Here is a 27,875-nt window from a genome sequence, read left to right on the forward strand (position 1 = left end):
TTTATTGGGGGATGTTGAGCCGTTCCAAAACATTACATCAGTTTTACTGTAACAAGGAACATGGCTACCAGGGAGGGAGAAGGGTCCAGCTGTAAGAGAGGGCAGCGTGAAAACACACACACACACACACACACACACACACACACACACACACACACACACACACACACACACACACACACACACACACACACACACACACACACACACACACACACACACACACACACACACACACACACACACACACACACACACACACACAGCGAGAGAGGACAGTAGTCCATTGTGCCGTCTTCCTAATTACATAAGCAGGAAAAGTAGAGGGAAGCATAAAAACACCATCCAATGGGAAGAATCCTGCAGTAAATTAAATATCAGAGGAAAATAACACCTCGTATAAACATACAGTAGAGACGAAGCGTATACTGAAATACAACTTTTGGAACGTGTCAGAGACTTGCTTTCAGAGTCCCATGCTTAAAGCTTGTGTCGCCGCACAATTGCGCCATTGAAGTCAGAACTGGAAGCTTTAGGCGCAGAGTTGTTTTGTTCCAACCTTAAATCCCTAGTAGACGTGGAGAAAGCAGAACGGCCTGTGTACTCAATACTGACACTGTTGAAGTCTGTCGTGTGACACATTCCCACTGATAGGAGAACAGAGCGGCGAGTGTTGTTTGTGCACATGCTCCTGCTGAGTTATTGTTATGGCTTCTGCACACAAATTCACACGGTGTTCATTTTATTTCTATGTTTTCTCTCTCCAGCCTCTTTGCAAATGTCTATCCCTTCAAGAAAAATACAACTTTGGCATACTTTGGTTTGTTTATTAAAAAAGACATCAGTGAACAGAAGAATTGAAAGACATTTGGTAAATTAGGAGAACAACAATTTTAAGACAGAGACAATGACAGAATAAAAAAAAAAGTGTTCCTTCATTCCCTTGAAATGATAATGAAAAAAGATCACGTAGCCAGTCTGTGTCCAGATTTGTTGAAGTATTTATCTGACAACTCTTCCTTTATTTCTAGCCTAATTATCAAAATGTTCCCTTAAAACTAAAAAGTGGGCTGACTGGTCTACCTGAGCCTGTCCAGCACCTCCAGAGCCAGCGTGGCCCTCTGGAGCCGCAGCAGCAGCCGGGCGTGCTCCATGGTGAGGCAGAACTGCGGCAGAGCTGGGAGGGAGTCCAAGGCATTCTGGGAGCTCAGTGCCTGGGCCTGGGCCTGAGTTGACAGTGTTTGGATCTGGTGGACCTGGTCCTGACCCGGGACCCCTGGGGCCTGGCTCTGCCTGAAGCCCAGGAGGAGGGAGTGAACGTGTCGGTGGAGCAGATTCACCCACTGGACAGGCTCCGCCCACAGGTTCAGACCCCCCTTCTCAAACAGGAAGTCCTCATCATCCTGGGCACAAGCAAAAGGAAATGTGATTACTGGGATGTTGATTTAAATCAGTATTGTTTGGTTGTATTTTTTCTGCAAAAGATTGAGTTTAAAAAAATTCCTAAGTTGATATGATGGATGCGATAGCAAGTTGTTGCTTATATATACCTACACAAATAGAGCAACATTAGCATAGCGGTTGTGTTTCTGGACCCCTCCCTGATAAATGAGGTTTCAATATTCACTCTCTGTAAAATTGGTTTACATCAGAACATAAATAGGTGGACAGTAAATCAAAACAGTAAAGTTAAGTACCCGAAAAACTAAAACCATCAGCTCTAATACACAAAATGACTCTGTATAACTGAGAGGAACTCCAAAAAAAGGGGATAGTTCTCTGTAAGTTAATTTGTTTTTCAAGAGAATGAAGTCAAGAACTGGAATCCAAACGCAAAGAACAATTTAACTTAGCTAACAAACAAAGTTGAGGTCCTTTCATAGAAAAAGACAACTGAGAATTATAGAATCTTCATTAAAACCGTGCAAGTTGTTTGTTTAAATGAGCATTTCTCTCAAAAACAGCCCCAGGTACAATACAAATATTGACCTGTGCAGCAACTACTGCTGAAAATCATTAAGCCATCAGCCACAAGACACAATGATTTACTGTTAGTTTGATTAAAGTAGAAAGAAAAAAGTAACTCAACTGGAACAAACACTGAACAGACATCTTAGTAAAGTGTGGCCTGAAAGCAAAAACCTTGATGGATTAAAGCCTGTAGCTATTTTGACTACTACTATGACCAGAGAAAAACAAGGGCAAGGAAAATAAAATATGGTGCAGTCTGTCCCTGTGAATCCACACTTATGGACACCATCGTAAACCAATCTGAAAAACTGTTTGTGATTTCATCGTTTGTGCATTAATGTCCTATAAGTACTCTCCAGATATCTTGCATTGTTCCTTCGTACTGTTGGATGATATGTGGTTGCTCTGATCTCGCTAAGACCAAGCTACTCTTACTGTTACGTGATGACTTCTTACCAGGCTGGAAGCTTCTTCTGCCACCGCTTCATAGTTAACCCCTTCATCACCCAGCAGCCACTCTGTCAGAGCGAGGGCCCCGGCTGGGGCCTGTCCCCACAGCTCAAACAGCCGGCACAGGAGCCCCACACCGACGTCCAGGGCCACCGGAGGACACACAGACGCACCCGTCACATCTGAGGACAGAAAGAGGAAACACATTTATACAAAGTCTGTAAACAGTGTTTTGATGCATGTGACTTATGTGCCACTTTCCCCCCACCCTTAGCCAATTTGTAGGACTTTCATTTCAGAGGCCATGTCATAGGTGACCGTGTCAGAAGAGCAGAGGCTGAACTTATGGTGGTTTCACCTTTAGTCTGAAGTTCAGCCTTGGAGGAAGCAGAGGACCTCTGCCCTGGGTCTAAGGTTATACTCATAATAAGGGTTAGGGTCAGGGACAAAACCTAGGAAGAACAAAAAAAACGGCTAAAATTTAACCCAAATTATCAAATGTCCGAAATCTATGCTTTATCTTAGGCCAACATACTACGTTGACCAAAACAGTAACTTTACCACGCAAAACAGAAACCCTATACACTGTAAGATAAATTATTAATAATTATTTGCTAATTATTATAAGTTATAGGTAAAAATTGTCTATTCTGTTATCCTTTTCAAATGTAATTCAAATTCATCATGAAACTTTTTTATTAAATCTCAGGTCAAATGTCTTGACCATATCATTTTGTTATCTCTTATTAGTCTTTTTATACCTAAAATATACTAAGTGTACATGTGTTTTAATCGATTGATGATTATATTCCATATAGAAATAAGCTTTTGTTACAGTATGACTAAGCTTAATTTAACTTAAGCTAGGTTTTTACTTTGAGGCATATTAGTATGAATCACCTCTACTGACTGATAGTTATAGTATAGCGAGTCCTAATCACTACAATACATGACATTTTTTGGATCCCAAAATGAAACCCTGGTTGGTGCACAACCAACACAGACAAACTAACAACTCAAACGGACCGAGTGAAGACCTTCTTGTTGATCTCTCAGTGTGTTTACATACATATTAGTAACACGGAGTTCTTTCTGACAGTCTGCTGATGTTTAACGAGAGTCTGGCTTGTTCTTTTATGTTTAAAGTTGAAGGTAAATCTGGCGTCCACGGCTTGTTTTGTGATACAGAAACCAGATTTCACTGCCCTGTACGGTATACACAGGCTTCTAACTGGGCTTCTACAAGAGTGGATTTGCGTGACGTAGACATAGCTAATGGAGTACTGGTTGATGGGTGGCAAGACAGGAAAAAACATTCCCCGAAGTGGTGTGTCCCTGTACCCAAAATAAATAAATCCAAAGTCAGAATAACTGAAATAAATCATTCTAAATAAGTTTGTTTCCACATCTGAACTCTAGACGTTTTGTGTGTGTCAGTTACTGCGACGCAAGCCAAAAAACAAGGGAAAAAAACCTTGTCAAGCTGTTACATTATGAAATATCAAATAAAATATCCAAGTTTTTCTCAAACATATGACAGCAGGGAAGACATTTATTTACTAAGTACCTATATGTGGACGTTTCCCCATCGTAAAGGATTTGATGTGGGTATGTACCGTATTTGTTGCTGCATGTGGAGTTGCAGCGTTCAAATTAAGCAGGGCTGAGTGTGCTGAATGATTCAAACGTAATGTGAGTGAGTGTGTGTGTCTTCTCTGGGCTTGGACGTCCTTCTGGGAAACACAATTATAACTCATACAACCGACCACGATAAGGGTGTGTATGAGAGGATTCAAAAGGATTCCTCACCAACACACAGAAAGAGAAAACGCTACCCATAACTTCCTGTAAACGTGTTAATTAATGGATGGCCTGCATATGCGAGTCGGATCTTCATGATGATTTCTTTTTAGTCACAAAATAAATGATGTGTTCTCTTAGTCATCTTGCTAATTATAGTATTGTACAAATAGTACTCTGTTGCCATAACGCTTGAACACACAGTATTTTCAAAGGCAGGCCCTACATGAGCCCGTACTCACAGTGTTGTATACAAGAGGAAGTGTGAATGCAAGGACACACACTTCAAACAGAGGGAAAACACAACGTATGACTTCATTTAACGACTCCAGTTGTCCACGCAGCAACTATCTGACCCAGAGGTTGTGTGTGTGTGTGTGTGTATGTGTGTGTGTTATTGTTCTCCCACCTTGACCACCATCACCACAGCTGACACCAAGATAACACCAGAGACTTCAAAAGGCTTTGAGAGACACTAGCCAAAACACTACCACTATGGGAAGAAAGGAGGGAGGTATACAGACCCCCGTCGGCACACACACATACACACACAGGGTCGGGAACCCTGTTTTTCCGCTTCAGAGGAAGGCGTAAAATCGGAGCAGAGCCTGAAGTCTGAGCGGAGAGGGAAAGCGACTCTGAATATCAGAGGCTGCTGATTGTACCGTATTAGGGGGAGATTTAAGAGTTTAGAAGCTTGAGTGACAAATTCCTTTCTTTACCTCTCACTGGGACAGCCCAGCCTCAGATGTCAAGTCTTTACAGCCCCCCCATTAACATTAGGGGACATAATATGAAATGTTAGCCGCATTCAATCTATCTACTTTTCCACAGAGGCTTCACACATCACTTAATGCGATTTCCCTCCTGGAGCTTTTGCCCTGTTTCTCAAGGGGATTGTCTTTCACGCTGTTACTGGCATGTGTGTTGGGTGTGAGAGTACGTGTGTGTGTGTGTGTGTGTGTGTGTGTGTGTGTGTGTGTGTGTGTGTGTGTGTGTGTGTGTGTGTGTGTGTGTGTGTGTGTGTGTGTGTGTGTGTGTGTGTGTGTGTGTGTGTGTGTGTGTGTGTGTGTGTGTGTGTGTGTGCTGGAATGAGTTAATTCCTCAGTAGGTATTGTTTGCATTGAAAGAGTGTGTGTTTGTGTTAGACAATCTCGCAAATGACAATATTAGTGCCATTTGGTGGATGAATTGGCTTGAGATGGTAGTTAAGCCTGTGTGTGTGAATGTGTGTGTGTTGTGCCAATTGGCTTCCACTGGCACACACTCCATCCACTGGCATCCTATGGTACATTTGAGCTGGGCAGGGCAGGAGTGTAAGGGGAAAACTTAACCTTGTGCCACTTGTGGAAACTGTTTAACAGTTGTACCATTCTGAGCTATTTTAAACTCAACTGAGATCTTTGGTTGCCTTGTTAGAGACCCTGGCAACCATGTCAGAAAGTGCTTTATATGTAGATTTGCCGGAATTATAACAAGCCTTTTATATTTCACACACTATCTTCTTTGCTCAGTTACACTGCCACCATTACGATATAGTTACATGCAAAGGCTCTAACTATGAGCTGTGTCTGTCCTGTTCTAAATGTTAATCTGTAGCAGGTTTTCCAAATACTGAATCCACCTAAATTAACCTACTGCTTTATTTACCGCATGAAAACAAAACTCAATGTTGACTTATTTGATGTAACAACATAAAGGACATACTAAGTTATGTAACAAACATACTTGTAAACCCAAACATTGACCTTGTACTAACCTTGACCCCGTACAGTACTTTTGTTGCCTTAACTCAACCAAGTCGTTTTGTTTCTATTCACAAACTCAACCACATGTTGAAAACTCCAACCATTTCACAATATGTGATTGGTGCAGTTTGTCCCTTCTGATGCATTATAACATAAGATAAGATGGACCTTTAATACTCGCCGTAGGGAAATTCATGATGATTATAATGTCGGTTGTAACAGCTCACGGCCATTTAATGGGCTGATACCATGTTCAATTACATAAACATTTTCATTGTTGTTGTTTAGACAGTTAGCATGCTAAAATTTTCTACAGTGAACTTCGTGCAACATACAGCTAATATGAATCCGAAGGTTTTTAGTTTAGAAGGTATGAGTTATGAATTCCATCTGTTTATGAAGACTGATGTAAGTTTACTAGACTTGATATAGCTAGTAACGTTGAGCTGTGTTAGTGTAGTCAAATTACTTTTCCTATGGCCAAAGGATGAACTTATTTTGCTTTCTCAATAAAGTTTAAATAGCATTGCAAGCCATATTTTGATTAATGTTCATAACTGCATGTTTTGTCATGTACCAAACAAGGAAGTACAATGCTTTGTATACTGATAGCAGTATAATGTTAGTCTATTACATATGCACACAATTACAACTGTTTGTAGTATAAACTGGGATCAATGAAAGTGTTGTTATTGCCTTGAGATGAACTCAGGCTGTTTGAGTCTGGCAGACTGGAAGACCGAACCAATGTCAACTTCATTTTAAACATAAATAAAAATATAAAAGGTGTATAATATTTTTCGTGTGACTTATGGCGCATTTCCACTGCAGCGCGTAGCACGATTTAAGCGTGCGGTGCCAAACCCGGCCCGTTTTTTATTGCGTTTCCACTAGGGGTATTTCCGGCTAACGGGTACTTTTTCACAGTTTTTCTGGCTCTCCAAAATCCAGGTTCTTTCCGGGCCAACAACCAGGCTGAGTCGGGCTGAGTATGCTAAACTAGTGAGATAATCGCTGGCAAGGGGGCTACAACTATAACAAAATGAACATATTTGACTGTGATTTAATTGTAATACACGTTTCAACATACTGATACCGGTTAGTAAAAAACATGAATTAATGCTTTGACAAGTCTGCAGACAGACGGCAGGCGAAAAACCTTTTAAAATGCGTGTTTTCTGAATGGAGATCGCCTAAGCTAACGCAGTATATGCTCCGACCGTCCACACTCGCAACAACGGCCTATACAGACATAAATAAACCAGCGACTGTATTCTCCATGACACAGATAGTCTGTGTTTTGTACTTGTTTAACTTTTGTCTAGTTTCTGAACAGATATGAGGAGCTGTGAGCTCTGAGTGCTAACAGCTAACGGCTGATGTTGCTTTTCTGTGGTTCGCATTGAAGATGACGTCACGGCTCCGTCTACACTGTGTTACTATAATTACTGCCCCAGCTACTAAACTGTAATGGAAACACAGCATAAAGTGAGCCTGGCCTACCAAGGCCTAACTATACCGTACTAAGCCGTGCAAGGCCCTGCAGTGGAAATGCGCCATAAATGTGCTGAATTGTGGAACCAATTATCAATAGCAGTACAATATGATGACAATATCATTGGATGTCAGTTAGTTTTTAAACATCAAGGTTATGCAGCAGCCTCATTGTGTCTGAACAACAGTCGTTTCATTCAAGTCCCTGAATTAAATTAAGAGAGTGAAGAGACCTTTGCTGTTCAGTAAATCCCTGCTGAGCCTCTGCAGCTGGGGGGGGTGTCAGATGTCTCATTGAGTGGGGGCGGAGCTGGAGGGGGAGGTTGATTTTTTTTTCTTTGGCCGGCTGTCAGAGCATTGAAATGAAAGAAAACACTTCCCGCCCCACAATCTTCCACTGGCTGGTGTCATCATGCTCACTGTACTGGGAGTCCATTCCTCTGCTCAGCCACCCATATCTGAGGGATTTAGGTGAGAAGCCCCCGCCCCCACTAACTGCATCAACTACACCCATCCCACCTGGGGGCCGACAGACCACCGTACAGGTCCCTTAGCTACACCTGCTCCCCCCCACAGTCAGGTCTGTATTCCATAGAGGTGAACAAAGACTGCCTGTCCAATATGGTTGCAATGATCTGTATCAATCTATGAACAGATTTATTGATCGGAGCTTCTGAAAAAACATTTTCAAAGCTTAAAAGTTCATTATGCTGGTGTAAAACCAACACTTTCAGTTTCAATACATACTATAAGATCACTAACCAACAATAGAGCCGCAAGGACCAGTTGATTTATTGAGTAATCAATCCCAAGTAACGTTTTTTTTTTAATGTTCGTTTCATTGTTAAGTTATTTTTCATCCAACAAATGGCAGAAAATGCTGTTTCCTTATCCTCTAAACTACAGTGATTTCATGCTTTTCTCTGTTTTATATCATATTAAACATAATATTTTGGAATGACAAATCAAGAAAATTGACTTTGAGGATGGCGAACCACTCGATTTTACAAATAAATAAAAACATTTTTAAATACACTGCTACCTTTTTGTATCATGGTGTACTTATCTTTGTTTTTTTTGTTTTAATTAGTAATAACGTGTGCCTACCTTTTTTTATATAATATGTAAGTCTACTCTTTTTAATGTAATGCAATATACTCTTGCTGTTATACCGTAAATGTCCTGTTTGCAGGACAAATAAAGGAATCTGATTCTTAAAGTAATCATTAGTTGCATCCTTTCACAACAACACCCATGATTAAAGTTGAAAGAACTCCTCTTTCTTCCTGACACATGACACACACAGCTTCATTAGCTACACTGGAGCCGAGACACCAGGAAGCATAGGTGTGAGATAGAGGGAGAGGTGTGAAATAAAAACACACACTTTACAGCTCTGACTTCCTCTGACGAGTGACGAGAAACAGGGCGACAGAGAGCAACAACAACATCACCGACAGGAAACATTAGCATGAAAATGATAGCACAAAATGTAGCTAGTGGTGAGTATTACCATAAAGATAATGGCTGGAGGATATGCTAGTTTTAGCCCACTATAGCAGCATTTGTCATGAAGCACAGTCAGTGGTGAGCTTAGTGAAAGGATCAAAAAGAAGTGAATGGCTGCCTTGATGGGGAGACAACAGAGGGTGTCTCTGTCATGGAAACGCCACCTGCGGTCCTTTCATTTCCTATGAGACACAAATCAAAGAGGAGCCAAAGCTAATGGTAATGTTCCGAAGGCTCCGACAGAATATATTGGTACAAGTTGTTAACCGGTAATTTCTCTGGAGGCTTTAAACCATTCCTGCTGAAGTAGCATCTGAGTGGATTGAAGCAACATCGATAAACACTAAAGTGACACAACAACTGACCACTGTATTGGTTTGACATGGAATCTTGGGAGTGAGGAGTTTATTGCCCTTTTCAGACATGGAATATGCAGAAAACAGGAAGGGCCCGAAGCTAATATACCCTGGCTTTTAATCCAAAGTATAGTATGGACCGCAATTCCCACCAGGGTTGGATATAGAAAATGTGAAAAGGCAAACTCCACCAGATCCACAAAATGAATGATATAACTCCAATGTGCTTCGGCAAACCTTAGCACAAAAAAAACAATAGAAAATGTCAGCAGTGCTGCAGTAGTCTTTTCACCATGTTCAGAGTATAGGTACAGAAGTGTGTCTCAGGCCTGGTTCAGGTGAGATTGCATCAAGACTTTAACGCAAAAGTTGCAGGGGCTGATTCAGAGATGTGCATGTTAAACATCAGAAACACATTTTTTTAAACCAAAGTGATTGATAGAACAGGGGAAAAGCAAACAAGACGGTTTCTGTTCAGTTTACTTTGTTTCTTTCAAGTTTGAATTAAATGTGTTTATCAATGATCACCAAGGTAAAATGACTGTTTCCCTCAATGTAGTCTTGTTGCTTTGAGGAGAGCATATTAAATGTATGGTTTACATTTTAAACAATCCATTAATTGGTCAAATCTATGTTTCTTTTATATTCACTTCAACACTTGTAAAGCATTGCAAAGGAAAAGGGGAAAAAATAAGCGTCCGGTTTCCATCACTGGTGATTACATCTGGAGTCGATAAATAACCCTGACTACTGTAGAGTCATTTGTTGCCACTGAAGACAGAATCCATATGTTATGAGTTTTTTCCAGTGAGATAGGGGCTTTAGATTGGAAAATAGCCAGATCAAGATACTCTGCACTCCTAATTTATTTTTAAATCACATTATGTTCAAGTTTTACAACCCACAGCTCCAGACGCCAATGAATACAATGTATCTCAATGCTCTATGAGAGAGCCTGCAGACTGCAGGCATGTGACCAATTCATATCACCAAATCTCTTTCCCTTTGCATTTCTAAGTTCTTCTGAAGGGACCCGTGTGTTTCTTGTGTTGTTCATTCAATACAAAGCAACATTATGGTTGAGTGAGTGCTGTGCTAAAGGAGGACGGGTTTGTTTACTGTGTGTCCTTCAGCCCCGTCAGGTCGTTCACTTCCAATCATGTGCGTCACCCTCTGCAAATGAGGGAACTGGGGGAAAGGACACATGACTGGCATGTTATGCATGGGCGTTTGTTGGCTTTACAGTAAGACAAGCAGGTTACTCCCGGCCTGTTTGGATGATAATGGTTCGCTAAGAATGGCCCGGAATACATTGGCATGTAAGCAGAGTGAGCGAGGCCACACAAAGAGAGTTCAAAAATACTTCAGATCGGTGGATAATAGAGGAAATGATTGGGGACTGGAAACAATTCGATATTTAAAAATCAATGACAAATGTGCGACATTTATTGGTATAGCGTTAGATTGTCTGAACTACGTTTTTTTAATGTTCTGGCGAGATAGAAGAGATACCAAGGAAAACAAGGAAAACAGAGTGCCTTGGTGTCTAGATGTAGTAAAATATGCTTACAAACACCTCTTAAGGTAATAAAGAGTTATATAAATGCCTTTAAAGCCTCTTAATTGGAACACATTTTTTATGAATATATTGAATGTTAGTCTGTAAAAAACAGGAAGTTGGTATTTCAGAAAATACTTGGGTGAAGAGTTGGTTCAGTGTGAGGTAATAAATGGTAGATACTAGCTGTTACAATTCTAAGGCCATGTTAAGATAGAATACAAATAGAGATGTATTACTATGTAGCTCTGTTTCCCTTTTGTCTTCCCAATCAGAATCCTTATCAGTGCCCTCTTACACACTGCTGTCCAACCACAAGCCCTCTGTGCTCTATATATAAAGTGATCCCTCTGTTCCTGCCCTGAGTCGGTCACAATGCTGGAGGTCCAGGGAGGGTGAGCGGAGTTTGATTTCAGGCCCAATTAGCCTTGAGGTATTTGGGTGCTGGTGGTGATGCTGCTGGTGGGGGGTGGCGGTGTTGGAGGGTAGGATGGGGTTAAATTAGATTTGCTCTTCCTGTCCAGGACAATGGCGCCACTGTGGTTCACAGAAGAAGAGCTCCAACGCAACCTGATGTGAATCTACACAAGATTTCTCTCCCACACACTAAACAGGTTTATTTGGATACACCTGGACTTTCTGATTAAAAGAGAAACACTTAACTATATTGGAATGAGTTGCAAAGCATTCTCACCCTTAGATTAAAAGGCAATGTGAGTCCTACTCTTACCTATTGATGAAAGAATATCTGTTCTTTATTTTTAGCAGTGACACAAAATAGTCCTTCGCATCTATGAGAAAAGAAACACAAAAGCTAATAAACAATGCTATGCTATACTAGCTTTACATATTACAGCTTGATACACATTTTAAAGCTTTCCCCCAACATTTTGATGGAAGAGTTTAACATTTTGAGAAACATGCTCAATCAAATTCTCTCTGAGAGTTGGATGATAATAAATATATACTGACATAACCAAGGCTAACTGTCTCCAGCCCTTATGCTAAGCTAATCCTGCTGGATTTAGATTCAGCTTTAGTATACAGACATTGAAAGAAAGCTAGTAGGCATAATAGTCTCAAACTATTCTTGAAATGTGTTCAAGATACACTTGGTATACACACTGCATAGTCAACATGATTTTTTTATTTGTCTGTTGAGCTGAATTACTTACTGGTTTCAGCAACAAAACACCACGTTAAAACATTTCAATTTCATTCAAATGTCTTTCCTTCCTAAAGGGGATGAGTGTTTAGCATTTTGTCATTGTGTGTGTTTGTGTTGCTGATCCTGTCTCTGTTCCCACATCCCTGCCTGTCCACCATATCAAAGGGCCAGGAGTCGTCACCTCCATCTGAAGAAGATAACACCTCAGATACTTGACTCTGCAAAGGCAGGTCATAAAACACACACACACAAACCCCACTATAGGCAGACTGACTGGCCTGCAGGGGATGGGAACACACACACACACACACACACACACACACACACACACACACACACACACACACACACACACACACACACACACAGTGTGGTACATTAAGCAGGTCACCAGGCTAAAGGTTTCACTACCGGAATCTAACCTTTCAGGCCAAAATAGTTGCAATTCAAGATTTCAATCCCATTTATCATCAAAATATTCTAGCTAATAACTAGGACTTCATGATTAGGAACACATAACTAGTTGCGATTACGATGTTGGAGGGATTAAGCATTATTGCATCATAATTCTTATTGTTAATGATTAAAAAAGTGTTATTGAGTCTGTAAGAGGCTATTTTAGACCAGGATACCTCTGCAGCTCCACAATACTTCATTCATAATGACACATATTTACAACATGTTGTGCTTTTTTTGTGCAACCTTAACTACATTTCAGGGATTCCAGTATGTATAAATTAGGAAATATCTTTTCGGACAAACTTTTTTTTTTCACAAATACTTTTCAGAGAAAAACAATCAATTACACAACCCGAAATGAGGTTACACATTATAATGGCCCCATGCACAAAAAATGATAAATACATTCAAATAAAAAGAAGTACTCTTATTTTGACACTACTCTAACATGACAGCAAGCAATACAGCTTGTTTTAAGTCACTCCGGAATTCACCATGATCAATTTATTTTTAGTTTTCTTTACGATCTATGATTTAATTTTATTTTAGAGATCATGAAAATGTTCTCTGAAATTTGACCAGCACTTAATTTGGGTGCACACAGCATTACAAATGTATGAACATTTAAAAATAAATAAAACCTCCAACTTATTAACACATTGACAAACACTATGATATGTCTGCCTCGTGATAGCAGTAATGCAATCCTGATGACTTCATTAAAAGCTCTCCGAGTACCAAAATGTCTCAGCAGCTTACTGTCGTGTATTTAATTTTAGCAACATCACTTAAGTTGAAGCACTGAAGTAGAAAGATGACATATTTATTTTAATGGAAGGGTGATGTTGTTTTTACAGTCGCTGGGAATTGTTTTGGGTTTTTCTGTTGTTTTTCATTTACATCAGGAATTCAACTCTCCCGGCCAAGTGGCTCATTCATTTGAAGCAAGCGGACCAATTTACCATCTCATTTCTTTTTGTTTCGTGCGCTACATTCCTGCTATGCGTACGACAAGTGACGAAATAAAACAGGAATTTTCATGAGTTTCAGCGAAAGCTGAGTGGCGTGGCCTGGAGAGGGAAGTCACACACAGGAATACAACGAGTGTTCAGGAGGGAATGTGTGCCAGATTACTGTAAGTAAAATACAAAGTCTGTAAACTCCAAATGAGTAATAAATGTGTATGGACAAAGAAGGACCTATTTTCTCCACACACATACACACAGGACACCCACTCTGCAATTATGCCTATTGTGTTCTCTTCCTGTTGTAAAGAAAACTTCCACGTCTTAGTCATGTTGTTGAGCTCCAATCTGCTGACCGCTTGTCAGCTCTGTCTGGCCTTATGTGCTTATGTACACATATAGATACACACATACACACAGCTTTTTGGATAAAATCCTTGTATCAAAACACTTTAAGGAATGTTTAAATGTGTTTCATAGGCCTTGAGATAGTGAGACTTTCTCTGCCTTTACAGGAAAAGGTTGGATTTTTCTTTAAATGGACAGTAAACATGTCTATTTTCACCGGAGTTGAGTCTTTCCCCTTGACTCTGCATTCCCATTCACAAGGGGCTGCGGAGACTTTTGAGGAGGTGTTTTGCTGCCTTGTGTTATGTTATGAGATCCTATCAGTGGCGACAGACACAATAAGGGTGGCTCCGTGGAGGAAAGCTGGGAAAATACAGGAAGTGTGTGTTGTGAGGACAGGAAGTCACACTGTTGTTGTTTGTGAGGGCCACTAGAGAGCTGGCAGCTGTCAGTCCTCTGATAGCAGGGCTCGGAGGGTTACTTGAAAATGTAAGGAGTAACCGTATGCAAGTATCACAATAATAAAGTGTGTTATTACTTTCTGTTACTTGACGATAAACCCAATCGTAAATCTGGAAATAAAGACGAGCAAAGAAAAACTTGCCGTATTTTAACCTTCCGTAGCACTATATTAAAGGGACCCTATTATGCTTTTTGGGGCCTTCCCTTTCCTGTATTGTTATATAGGTTTTTGTGCATGTAAATGGTCTGCAGAGGCTAAAATCCCAAAGTTCCCTTCAGAGGGAGTTTCTCTCCCGCACACTCCCCCCCTGCCTGAAACGCCTGCATTGGACTTCTTTGTTTACTTCTGTAACTAAATGACATCACCATGTAACACCTGTGCTTCTATTGGCTAGTGCTTTAACACATTGTACATGATAGGCTAAGGGGCGAGACATCTCTTAGCGGTTGACCAATCACAACAGAGCCGTCCAGCAAACCAATCAGAGCAGACTGGGCTCTGGTTTCAGACAGAGGGTGAAAAGAGGTGCTGCAGCACAGGCAGTATGAGAAAAATAAAGAGCTTTTTGAAGGTTAAAGCATGGAAAAACGTACCAGTAGAGGCACAAAAATACAAATATGAATCTGAAAATGAGCATAACAGGGCCTCAAATTCTTAAGAATTGTATCGATAATCTGATAAACCTGTCTCAACGTGTGCGAGAGGTAGTATTGTAAGGGTGCTACCTTGGGGATAAAACTGTCATCAGTCTGAATACATGAGGGATTTGTGAGTGAATCTGAATTCCTGCTTTCATACAATCCTCAAAAAATAGACCTCACTTAACAATGACACATAACCGCCCGCACATGCACACACACTTTTCACTCTTGTGTCCCAACTACAATTAGCACCCTTCATTCCGGGAATGCTCCCCAACCCTTAGCACGAAGTGATGTCATCAACCCTTTTTAAAATCAACATGCGTTTGTGGTGTTGTTATGTGTGCCAGAGTTTCCGTTAGAAAATGTTTTTGCCGGTCAACATGTCCGTTTAAGTTTAAATCTTCCGGTCAAAGGTCTTCTTTGTTATGTATTGAGCTTTAAAACAAATTGATATGATTCAATATTAAACAAACTAATTATAGTAGATTAACTACATTATTCTAAAGTGTACAGTAATTTGCAATAACACGGGAATAATAAACGAAGCGCTCTCTCCCTCTCCTGACAGCCCGTCAGTCTCATGCAGCTCGCGGATCCAGTAATGAGTGACCCGACAGTAAAACTAAACATATCTATAACTTTTAGGTAGTTTGAGAGGTAATTAAAATAGCTACGTGTGATATTCTAACCTGAAGTGTGTGTTTTGTTCCGCTCACCGCTGCAGATGATCATGCAGAGCTGCGTGTCGACTCGTCAGCAGCAGCTGATCTCTCTCTCCCGTCAGATTAGACTTGTGTTTATGTCCATATTGATCAGACCTAGCTAGTTCTAGCTAATGATAGGACTACCTGCTTAAGACACCTAAACAATAAGCGATGCTATGCAACCGGGTGAGGCCGTAAAGTATAGTGCAGCATTATGCATTTGTTTACATGCCCACCGGAACCCTGAGGCATTACCAACAGATCAACGCACAATCAACCCATACAGGACATCTCTTTCTCCACATTAAGTGTTAGACATTAGAATGTACTCTTCTCTTCTGTCACATACTCTTTTGTCTGTCACATAAGTGGCGCAACTGTTGCAGTATTGTGCTAAGGGAAAATTATTTTGACCGGACATTTTGACCGGAGAGATTTAGATTTGCTGGTCTTCAGCATATTTTACCGGTCAAAGTCCGGTAATTACCGGTTAGCGGAAACTCTGATGTGTGCGTATACATTCCAGTAATTACCACTATTGTCTTACACTGCTTTGGTATGCGTTTGAAACTACGTGGGTGAGCGCTTAAATCACAAGTAACATACCATGGTTGTACTCAGCATGTATGTATGTTAACGTGTAATAATTGTGTGTGTGTGTGTGTGTGTGTGTGTGTGTGTGTGTGTGTGTGTGTGTGTGTGTGTGTGTGTGTGTGTGTGTGTGTGTGTGTGTGTGTGTGTGTGTCTGTGTGTACCTGTGCTGAGCAGAGATGCTGGTACATTACAGATGAAGTCACAGGCAGAATCTCGGACATCCTCGTCTTCATCCTGCAGCAGCGTGAACAGACTCCTCCACAGAGAAACTGTTGTGGTCAGACCTGACACACACCCACACACACATATGCAAAATTGAAACCTTGCATTGCAGATCCACAAAATCTATTATTTGCCTTTATAAGGGTTCAACAAATGAAATGTATGTACATGTTTTTTACTTTATCCTTTTAAAATTGCAGTATACATCTTGCCTGACTGAGGTAAATATCTCATCACGTGGTTTACATTTTGAGACTCACCAAGGGGCAGATGGGAGCTGGTCAGCACAGTGGCCGTACAGTTGACCAACACCTTGGCGGCCATTAGCTTCACCTCCACTGGCTGCTCCTCGCTGCAGCATGCGCACACCAGCGCCCCCCATTGACCTAAACAAGCCACTGCACTTGCACCCTAGATGACAAATGAATTAAATAAAGCATTTAATTAAAGTTTACAGAGGAATTCTTATTAATCAGTTCATTAACTAATGTCACTTCAGTTGCATAGAAGAGTATCCATTAAATGTCTTGTAGTAGGGTCATTACATCGTATGTTAAGCTAGCGGAAACAGTCCACACAAAACAGCATTGGACTGAGGTAATAATCAACATATTTTTCTAGTGCATTTGTGAATTGTGATAGGAAGCAAAGGCTGCTAGAACATTTATCTTTAACAGGTGAGAGATTACGAGTACAGTCCGTCTTTACCTGAGGGTTAGAGCTCACCAGTTGTACCACAAGTCGAGAGACCAGTGTCAGAGCAGCACAGTGGAGCTCCACACTGAAACACAAAATCAACACCTGATACCAGCTCCCAAATGACTAATAATAACTATATATATATATATATATATATATATATATATAAATGAAAATGAACATGTATATCTCTCTCTGTCTCTGTCTTTGTATTTTCTGATCAAATTCAGATTATTATTATGAACACTCGTGAGTGTTGTGCAAACTCTGACACAACTTCATAAGATCTGTATCAACCCTCAGCGTCTCATCGGCGGACCGTCACACGGGAACCACATACTATTCAATGGCTCAAGAACGCCAGTGAGAACAGCCTGATGAAGNGACACGTCTGTGAACAGTGACTTTTGATACCTGGACTCCAGCTTCAGTCCACTGTCTTTGAAGCTCCCCCAAATTCTGGAAGCGACTCTTCTTCACAATGCTGTTAAGGCTGCGGTCATCTCTCTTGGTTGTGCAGCGTTTCCTGCCACATTTCCCCCTTCCAACAGACTTTTTGTGGATGTGCTTTGAAACTGCACTCTGTGAACAGCTTGCTCTTTGAGAAATTTATTTTTGTGTCTTACCCTCCTGATGGAGGGTGTCAATGACGGTCCTCTGGACAGCAGTCAGATCAGTAGTCTTCCCCATACTTGTGATTTAGTTTACTGAACCAAGCTGAGTGTTTTTCAAGGCTCAGGAAACCCTTGCAGGTGTTTCGAGTTAATTAGACGATTCAAGTGATTCGTTGAACACCCTACTAGTATACTTTTTCATGATATTCTAATATTTAGAGATAGGATATTTGAGTTTTCTTAAGCTGTATGCCATAATAAAAGGCTTGCAATATTTCAGTTGATTTGTAATGAATCCAGAATGTATGACATTTTTGTTTTTTTAATTGCATTACAGAAAATAAAGAACTTTATCACAATATTCTAATTTTCTGAGACAGTCCTGTATATATAAACTGAAGGGGGTTCCTGCAAAATAGTCTATTAGGAAGCAGGCAAGCTCCGGCTCTGAAAAGTGATGCCAATCTGTAAGTGCCTTAAACTGCTAACTTTATATTGAATAGCAAGGGGCCATTTCACCAATTGCGGAAAGGAGTCTAATTGTATAGAATTCTATGAGAAAATGACCCTACATCTAACTTGATTAAATACCCCATGAAACATTTTCCTGATGACTTTATGGTCTCATTGATTTATTTCAAGTCTTTTTCAATACAGCATAATGTTTATTTTGTAGATCATTTGGAGTCAAATAGATAATAATGCTGGGTATGCAAGTTTAGAGTGTGGCTAGGTGGTGATAGAAGAGGTCACTACAACTGCATCACTACCAAAGCTTTGTTCACCGTTGTACTAAAAGACACTCTAAGGAGTCTGGTGTACTTTTCTTTTGGTAAGTATATTTATTCTAAAGCATATAGCTAAAAAAACGAGGGTAACAATTGATTTTGGGCTGTTTGGAAGTACAGTGTGTTTTTCTTGTGTTTTTGTTTTTTTAGCACTTTGGTGAACTAACCCTTTAATTTTATATTGGTGCAGTGAGAGGGTCTGAAATTAAAATGTTCTCCACGGGACGTTCTGTAAAAAAGGTTACGCACATTAAACACAGCGGCACCGTCAACTACACACACATCACTCAACTGTATTGAATTACAACCCACAAAAGAAGTGTGCTGGTGCTCACCACTACATTATGGATCACAATACCCAGAGTGCCATTCAACCACATGGCAGACAAGGGTAGCCAGCAACCCAATCTCGTCCTTCCCCGGCTCTAATCATAACCCTGGGGCCGCTCCAAAGGGAAAGTGGATCCTCGGGTCCAGAGATTGTGGCCAGGAAAATACTTTACAGGGCTAAAAGCCTTTGTAATCCAATCCTCATTCAAGCCTGTATTCTCTTGTTGGGGTGAGAAAAGTACAGCGGTGGCTTGTCAAGGAAGGTGTGTGTGTCTGTCAATGCTTGTCAAAGGGCTTACAGTGTAAGCAGTAGCACACACACACAAACACTGGGATAGTCTTTGCCAAATCACTTTGTGGTAAGAGGGGCCCAAAGTTTCTCATAAACTCTCGCAAAAGTACTGGTTGGAGCCTGACAGGTGTGAATAATCTAATGTAGGAATAATGCAGTAATGACGGCCTTTGAGAGCACAAATATCAGCTTTCATCTGCGTTTTCTACATTTTAAAACCACCAATCTCTGTTGCTTGTGGACAATTCGGTAACCTAAATACTGCAACGATACACAAAGACCCATGAAGAAAGGGGCCAGGAACTCCAGGTGTGCCCAGGTGCAGCCAGTGAACCTGTGAGCCCCTCCTCCATGGACTCTGGCTCTGAATGAAGGCTTGACAGCCAGGGTTCTTTCACAAATGGATGTTGCCAGAAAAAACAGGAACATGGAGAAGGAGTGTGTGGTTTCATTTTAACATGTACTCCCTTCATGTCACTTCAATCCATCACAGCTAAAGGCTGGCCTGGGATGATCCAGGGACTGTTTTCGACAGCTAGTGTTCAGGAGGTGGCAAAGTGTTTTGGAGTAACAACGTTGCTTCCCTTTTTCTGCACTTATCTTGAAATTAATTGATGATTCAAGCATTGGCTTGTTATATATTCCAAGGCATTCCATCAGGTCTCTGTGGAGCGATGAGGAGTCTCTATAGTAGACCATTTCGGTTTTTCAGTTAATTGTCACAAAAGTGTTTTTGATGGATTGCCTTGCAGTTTGCTAAAGGTAACCATTGTCCTCAACTTTCCATTTGGGCAAACATCACCACCATGCATTTGTTCCTCACACCTGCAAAACTAATGACACCTCCTGGGCAGAAAAGCTGAGGTGTCTTCAATGTCCATGACACATTTGAAATACAATTTTGCAGTGCTGTGAAACACTGTTTTATTTAAGTGCTTATTCCTGACTCACCTTGGTTGTTTTATTGGTTGTAAAAAGGTGAACAGAATGGGGAAAAAAGGTGATTTAAGTGACTTTGAACGTGGCATGGTTGGAGTATTTCAGAAACCGCTGATTTACTGGGATTTTCACGCACAACCGCACAAACCTAGGGTTCACAGACAATGGTCCGAAAAAGAGAAAATATCCAGAGAGCGGCAGTTCTCTGGGCGAAATGCCTTGTTGGTGCCAGAGGTCAGAGGAGAATGGCCAGACTGGTTTAAGAAGATAGAAAGGCAACAATAACCCAAAAAAACACTAGTTAGAACCAAGGTATGCAGAAGATCATCTCTGAACACACAACACGTGGAAACTTGAAGCAGAGGGGCTACAGCAGAGAAGACCACACCGGGGGCCACTCCTGTCAGCTAGGAGCAGGAAACTGAGGCTACAATTTGCTCAGGCTCACTATAATTTGACAATAGAAGATTGGAAAAATGTTGCCTGGTCTGATGAGTATCGATTTCTGCTGCGTCAGAATTTGCCGTAAACAACATGGATCCATCCTGCCTTGTATCAACGGTTCAGTCTGGTGGTGGTGGTTAATGGTTTGGGGGATATATTTTCTTGGCATACTTTGGGCCCCTTGGTACCAATTGAGCATTGTTTAAAAACCATAGCCTATCTGAGTATTATTTCTGACCACATTGTATGCATCCTCTGATGGCTACATCCAGCAGGATGCCGTGTCAAAAAGCTAAAATCATCTCAAACTGGTTTCTTGAACATGACAATGAGTTCACTGAACTCAAATGATCACCAGATCTCAATCCTATAGAGCACCTTTGGGATGTGGTGGAACGGGAGATTGGCATCATGGATGTGCAGCCGACAAATCAGCAGCAGCTGCGTGATGCCATCATGTCAAAATGGACCAACATCCCTGAGGAATGTTTCCAGCACCATGAAGGCAGTTCTGAAGGCAAAAGGGGGTCCAACTCGGTACTAGCAAGCTGTACCTAATAAAGTGGCTGGTGAGTGTAGATGTCTGATTGTATAGAAGTCTATGAGAAAACTACCATACTTCTCACCTTTATTACCTCAGTACAGATTGTTATAAGGAGGTTTTGGTACCAATGGCTAGTGTTAAGTCTCCTTCGATAAATCGTAATGATCATATAGTAAATTGGTCCCATTTTGAGTTAAATTGATGACAAAGAAGGATATGCTTCAGAGACAGGCTTCCTTGTGATTAGCAAGTCCAGAAATCTGGGTCATCATAGACAGCGATCTAAACTTCAAAAGCCATATTAATCATCTCACAAGATCAGCTTTCTCAAATCATACTCTGAGAAATGAATGAAATTATCTATTAAAGGCAGACTACACTAATGCAATGGTCTGTATTCACCAGCATCCCAATCTCAGCTGTGCTAATTCTAAATGCTTCTGCAAGTGTTTCTCCTGGAAGTAAAACCTATAAGCACATTACACGTGAATTCCGCAATCCTTCCCTATCAAATTAAGGATTGGTTGTAACATTCTGCTACTTTCTCCTTCTGTATTTATGCCCTGGTTAGAAGGTATTTAGACCTTTAAAAGCAGTTTTAAAGCAATGCTCTTTCAAAGTGTCTTCATGTGTGGGTAAGGGTGTGTATTTCTGTGAACTGGTGGAAGTGTGTCTTTTTTCCTCTTGTACATTCTGCACTTGTTTTATTATTATATGTCAATTTCATATAAAGCACAGTGAGTTGCATGCTTTATAAATAAGGTTGAATTGGTTAGACTTTTGGGGGGGGGTGGGGGGGGGGAGTCATTACAAGCATCATATTCTTTAAAATAAATATAAGTCAGAAGTGTGTGTGCGCAGTTTCCAATGCTTTGAATGTTCGCTATGTGAACTCTAGCTGCTGGAATAAGGCAATAACTGTCTAATCCTTTGGCCCAAACAGAGGAAACATCAGGATTATTTGTACATGGACATTTGTATATGTGTCTTCTCTCACCTGTGAGTGGAGTTCTGAGCCAGAGCAAGAAGGTGCAGCAGGAGCTCCTCCTGGGACAACATCTTAACACCATCCGACCATGGGAGCTCAGTGGTGGTGCTCAACACACACAACACAGAGAGGACCTGAGAGGAGGAAAGAGACAAAGAGACTGTCAAAAGGAGTAAGAAGATATTAATGCAATCACTGTTTTTCACCTCCATCCCACACACACGCAGAGCTACTGGTGAGGGAAGTTGCTCAGGGCCATCCATGAACACAGCTTTGGTGTCCTCTCTGCAGCGTGGCTGGCAAGTTGCCCTGGAGGGTATTTTTACACACCGGTCAGATCCTCCCTACGCACACCCTAACCACGGGTACACAGCTGCCTCGCTCTCTCTTTCACACACACTGCAACACAAACACATGCATGAAGATGGGTGCAAAAGCACATGGGTGTCTGTGAAGATGTACAGCATAGCAAGTGAGCTTTCATTTATATCTCCATCGATCATTGAGGGAATAATCTAGGCCTCGTCTTTTGTTGACACCATTCAGTTTAAAGGGCCCCATTATAGTTATTTCCAGGTGTATGTCAGTATGTTGTGCCTCTGCTGTGACATGTCTCCATCCTTTAATGGTCAACAAGTGCTTCATTTCTCTCATACCTCATGCCTGTGCTGCAGCACCTCTTTTCACCCTTTGTTTGAAACCAGAGCCCAGTCTGTTCTGATTACAAGTGTTACATAGTGATGTCATTATGTCCAGGGAAGTAAATACGGAAGTATATAAGTATATATATATATATATATATACCTATAGAATACACAAAATAAAATATATTACATTTGTGATGCATACCAGGACAAGAAATGTAAGCATTCGATAAAAGCAGGTTTAAAATGATTGTTTCATTTTGTTAACTTATTAGAGTCAACCGTAATGAGGGATGTTTGGTTCTAGGGTTTGGATATATCTCTGTGTCGCTCTTTTTCATTCGAAAATATGATCAACAGCCGAATTAACATTTCTTTTTTTATGTTTTTATGAATAACATGTTCTATAAATCTGGCTGTGAATGATATATGTGACGACCCCTCCATTCCACGTGAGGTGCCGTCTGTTTGTTTGTGGTTGTGTGGGTGTTCGCAGGTACAGGTGCTAATGAGCCGCACCTGTGGGCGTATGCCTACCTAATGAGCTACACCTGGTGAAGCGGGATAAAGGAGGAGCCCAGCCGGTTGCGTCGCTCTCACTCCTCTGGGCATTCTCTCCGTGCCAGCCTCGGGGACTTGTGGCCGGTTTTTGCAATATTATTGTTTTTTGAGAATAAACAACTGTTATATTCTTATCCCTCGTCTCGTCTTCCCTGCTTTTTGTTGCAGCCCAGGAGCCGGGTTGTAACATAAACAAACAAACTTCTCACAATATAAAAACCACTGTAACATTCCATACATTTTGCAATGCTTCACAGATGATTAAGGATGTCTTAAAAGTAATACATATCATCAGGAAACTTCATTACTTATAGAAAGACCATTTGATAGGAAGTTTTCTGTAAAAACATGCACATGAGAAATGATGTAAGTTTGGATGAATGTATGAGGAATCTGCAGACACAAGTGAAGTAAACATCTAAATGTCATCATTTGAATGTTTTATTTCCACGAGTCTGAAAGAAAACATGTTATGAAAGCAAAACAGCCCAAACTCTCAAAAACTGACCAATGCATGAAAATGATTTGTTTGCCTGGAGTGTCACACGTTTACCTCCTTAACTCAATGTTCTGCTTCCTTCACTCCTCACTGCCCACCCCCCCCCTCCTCTCCATCCTCTCCATGCTCCGTCACTCCTTCAGAGAGCGAGGCAGCTGACCGAGTCAGAGGAGGAAAAGTCGAGTTTTCCACCGCGTGAGACCCCGTTAAAAACACACATCCAGCCGAGAACACATGTTGACATTCCTGCTGCATATCTCAATGATTATTATTTCTTTCAAGGCCCCAACCTGTTATTAGAGCTTTAAAATAAAGCTTGCTTTATAGGATCTGTGTGGGTGGAGCGGGCACATGCAAGGTCTGTGTGTAAACATGTGTGTGTATGTGTGTGTGACTGTATATTTGTGTATGTGAGCAGTAAAAAGGGAGCAAGGTAGACCTCCTACCTGCTGGTGTGTTGTTCTGACTTACTCTGAATGGCCCATAGTTCAGTCAATACAAATCGTTATCATCATTAGATTAAACAAACAATAACTTTTATAAAAACACTGGATTTAAATGCAGGAAGGAGTCCAAAACCTGGAAATGAGTCGGCTATTTACCAATTCTGATTCCCTCGTCTGGAAGTCAACAGTTGGAGAACTGGTTTTTGATTAAAGGCCTAAAGTGAGGCGTGGTGGTTAACACAAGATTAAGAGATTTTAATGTTTTGGTCTATGACATAAATTAAGTCAGTAAATAACCCACTGTGACATCAAAACTGTGCCTGCTAGAAAATGAGACTACTACACCTAATCCCTTCAGGTTGAATGCAACAACTTTATTATTTGATTTTAAGTTAATGTTGTGTTTTTCCATTTCCATTAATGCAAATTTAAGCATCCTGCAAAGGCATCGGCTAAAGACAGTTCGCCTATACTCGCTGACATAACTCTATAGTTTTAAAACACAGCTAATGTCCATTATTCATACCATTGTAGACAAGTCATTTGAACATTTTCTAATGCAGCATCAAGTAATCCAAAATACAACAGCAGCCCATTACACTTGTGGTGTCTTTTTTTAGGAAATATTTCCCAAAGTCCATTGGCTACTCTCAACTCCACTGAGAGTGAATCAATCACTGGAGCGCTCATGCCAAGCCAGTGTCCTTATTCATTCAGCCACTGAATTTCTCTGTCTTTATTGCACGACTTTAAATCCTGCGTGTGTCTGTGTGCCAGGTATTACGAGTGCGAGCTCCAACGCAGCTGCTCCGACCAACTCTGCTGCTTCTGACTTTAACAAGCTGCTTTAATGAGCTCCCGTCCTGCAACACACTCGGCTGCCCGCATACTCAAATATACACAGTCACAGGAAAACATGCCAACTCAGGCGAGGACGCGTACAGACTTTCATAGCTGTAACATGCAAATAAACAGTGATGCCCATCCTGCATGAACAGACGCACACACTAAGACGTTAACAAATAGAAAAAGTTACCCAGCATGCACAGCGGCTTAGTCTAGCCTTTAAGGACAGCCTCAATGTGTTGCTGCTTTTCACTGGTGGTGTTAACTGACATCTCTGGGCCAACGCAGACCCCAAGCCAAACCATGAAAGAGATTTTTAGTTTTATCCAAATGTCAAAAAATCATAATGATTCCAAGCCGTAAATTGCCTATCCTGTGTAAAAAGTTTTTTAAAAGTTTTACAGCAAAGGGACCTGACGACATCACCTGCCCCAGTCACAGTTTCTCTCAGTACCATCACACAATCTCTTCCAAAGGCCTCCTATTTCCTAAATAAGCACACACATAAGCCTTGTAAATTAAATCCAAGAGATAAACAGCAGTTAAAGCAAGGGACAGAATGTTCAAGATACAACAAAAAGACGTCCGAAAATTTAAAATAATGTGTGACAGCTTTCTTCCGTGTGAGCAGTGAACGCAGCGCATGACAACTCATCCTTTTCAGTAATTGAAATTGAAATGAAATGTAGCACTTTCCTATGTTTTTACTTTTTAAACAGAGAACACATGGTTTCTTTTGTGAAATGACGTTCAATTTAGCCAACAGCAAGGAGGACACTCTCAGCTGCCTGGAGATGTCCATCCAACACACTTTTTGAGGGTTCTTGTTGTGAAATGAGAATCAGCTGTATCATACATGTTTTGTCTTTCTTAATTGTCTGTATTTTGTTTACTTTCTTAAACTTCTTCAATACGCCCTGCGTTCTGTGCATGTAAGAGCTTATGGCTTACCCGGCTTTAAAGCTACACTCTTTCCCAAATGACTCCTCTTTTGGAACCAGAAATTAGTTATCATTGTAGCACTTCAGGTTCCCTCATCTCAAAGTACTTTTTGATTAGATTCCCAAAATTAGGACTGCAGTTTAAAACAAACTTACAAGATTTTCCCGTTTTGTTGCTCACCATAAAATACCTCAGTTAACGGGTACTGGAGAACGTCTGAAGCTTTCACGTTTGTTTAAAACATTGGTTGCTAATAAGTGGCTAAATGACACTACTAAACACAATGACCCGGAACATTAGCCTCCTTTAGCTTAGCGATGGTGACGTGAAGTCATGCGACCGTGATGTTATTCGTTTAAAGTATATCCCTTAAGCTTTTTACATCTGGGGATTGCATTTATGTGTTTTCCAAAGATCCTTTTTTCTACAATGTTGCAAATCTAATGGAACAATTATTTTGTTGTCGAGGGGCCCTTGCGATACTAACTTCTGTCTCGGCCTGCAGAAAAACATAAAGATAACAGTCTCCTTCAGACTTTGAAAACAGAGTAGCAAACCAATTGTCCTTGTCCTACTGCTGCCCCTGCTCCTCTCCCAGAATGCTTCATTGCTATGACAACCGGCCCGTTGTGTTAGTGTGTCCTTGGCGCAGGGGAGGCTCCGCTTTAACAGGGCCGACACTTTAAACATTAACGGCTGGCCTGTGAAGCTGAACCTTAAAACACATCAAAAACACATACTATAGTCACACACACATACAGTCCCTGCAGTGCTGAGTCATATTTACAACAGGAGCAACAGAGCCGATCTGCCTGTCCTCGCTTTAAGAACCCACTGAAATACAACCCTCTGTCACCAAACAGGAAATAGGACTAATCCAAAGCCCTGGTAAGAGAGGAAGCCTACCAAACCTCTCCTTAGTGTAAGTGAGACAGAGAGTGAGACAGGGAGAGAGCCAGCTCACTGCCAGCTTGGCGTTTCCCCCTGCGGCTGATTAGCCTTTCACGCAAGCCTCTGCGAGATGGATTTGGACGTTTAATCAATTTGCTGCGAATGTTCATGTGGTTCAGTGGAACGGGGATGAATAGGAAAAACAATTTTTTTTGGAAAAGGGTTTCTCGTTTTGTTTCTCTTAAGGTCCCTACACACCATTCTGATACCAAAGAACACGTCCCGATGGACCCGACTGTTGTGTCGCCTCAGGTCTCCTGCGTCTTGGCCAACAGTCGCACTGGAACACACCGCAAAGACTTCAGCCGACGGCAAAGTAGCACGTACGAACGGCGCATGCGTGAGTGGCAATAACTCTCCTTACCAGCAGGCGGCGGTAGTGTGTATTCGTCATTCAAAAGAGGCAACAACCGGAAGACAGACTGCGTGATACACCGAGAGAAGAAGAACAGACTGCGTGATATAAACAAACAACAAATAGCGTGTGCGTTCAATTTTCACTCTACAGCGAGAAGCTCATGGGGCTTTCCCGAACCTGTGTCGAGAGCAGTGTTGGGACTAACGCGTTACTGTAACGCAACTACTTTTTGCGGTAACTAATAGCGTTACTAGTTAACTATTCCCATTAAGTAACGCCGTTATAGTTACTTTGATTTAAATGGGTGCGTTACTGCGTTACATTATGTGATGGAACTGAACCGAATCTCCCTGCGGATGTAACTTACAGGCGAATACAGCGATGTCCTCTCACAGCACCTTGCAAAAGTGAAAGTAACCAGAGAGGAGTGATGATTGGTTAACGCGGGGTAACATTTCAGGGTAAGCCAATCAGAGACAGAGTTGGGCGGGTCTTGCCTTATGGGGAAAATACACACATGAACACTTGCTAATGCTA

The 27,875-nt window shown here is 41.2% G+C and overlaps 1 protein-coding gene across 1 annotated transcript; it reads right to left on the minus strand.

Moving 5' to 3' along the window:
* Nucleotides 1-817: 817 nt before the first annotated feature.
* On the minus strand, nucleotides 818-22,224 carry LOC104943514 (thyroid adenoma-associated protein homolog). The gene is made up of 6 exons (XM_010768952.1): nucleotides 22,101-22,224; nucleotides 17,162-17,234; nucleotides 16,714-16,864; nucleotides 16,393-16,515; nucleotides 2,428-2,603; nucleotides 818-1,403 (listed from the first exon to the last, which is right to left on the minus strand). Exons 1-6 carry the CDS (start codon nucleotides 22,160-22,162, stop codon nucleotides 1,080-1,082), a joined length of 909 nt encoding a protein of 302 aa, XP_010767254.1. The 5' UTR covers nucleotides 22,163-22,224; the 3' UTR covers nucleotides 818-1,079.
* Nucleotides 22,225-27,875: the final 5,651 nt, after the last annotated feature.

This window comes from Notothenia coriiceps, unplaced genomic scaffold (genome assembly GCF_000735185.1).
Source record: "Notothenia coriiceps isolate Sejong01 unplaced genomic scaffold, NC01 NC01_scaffold00006130, whole genome shotgun sequence".
Taxonomy (NCBI): Eukaryota; Metazoa; Chordata; class Actinopteri; order Perciformes; family Nototheniidae; genus Notothenia; species Notothenia coriiceps.

Excerpts from the sequence above, each read along its gene's own strand:
- LOC104943514 (XM_010768952.1), bottom strand. The coding sequence starts at position 22,162 with ATGTTGTCCCAGGAGGAGCTCCTGCTGCACCTTCTTGCTCTGGCTCAG. Across the intron at positions 16,516-16,713 it reads CAGCTCCCATCTGCCCCTTG|GTCTGACCACAACAGTTTCT; the intron begins GTGAGTCTCAAA and ends GGTGTGTGTCAG. Across the intron at positions 1,404-2,427 it reads CAGAAGAAGCTTCCAGCCTG|GATGATGAGGACTTCCTGTT; the intron begins GTAAGAAGTCAT and ends GCTTGTGCCCAG.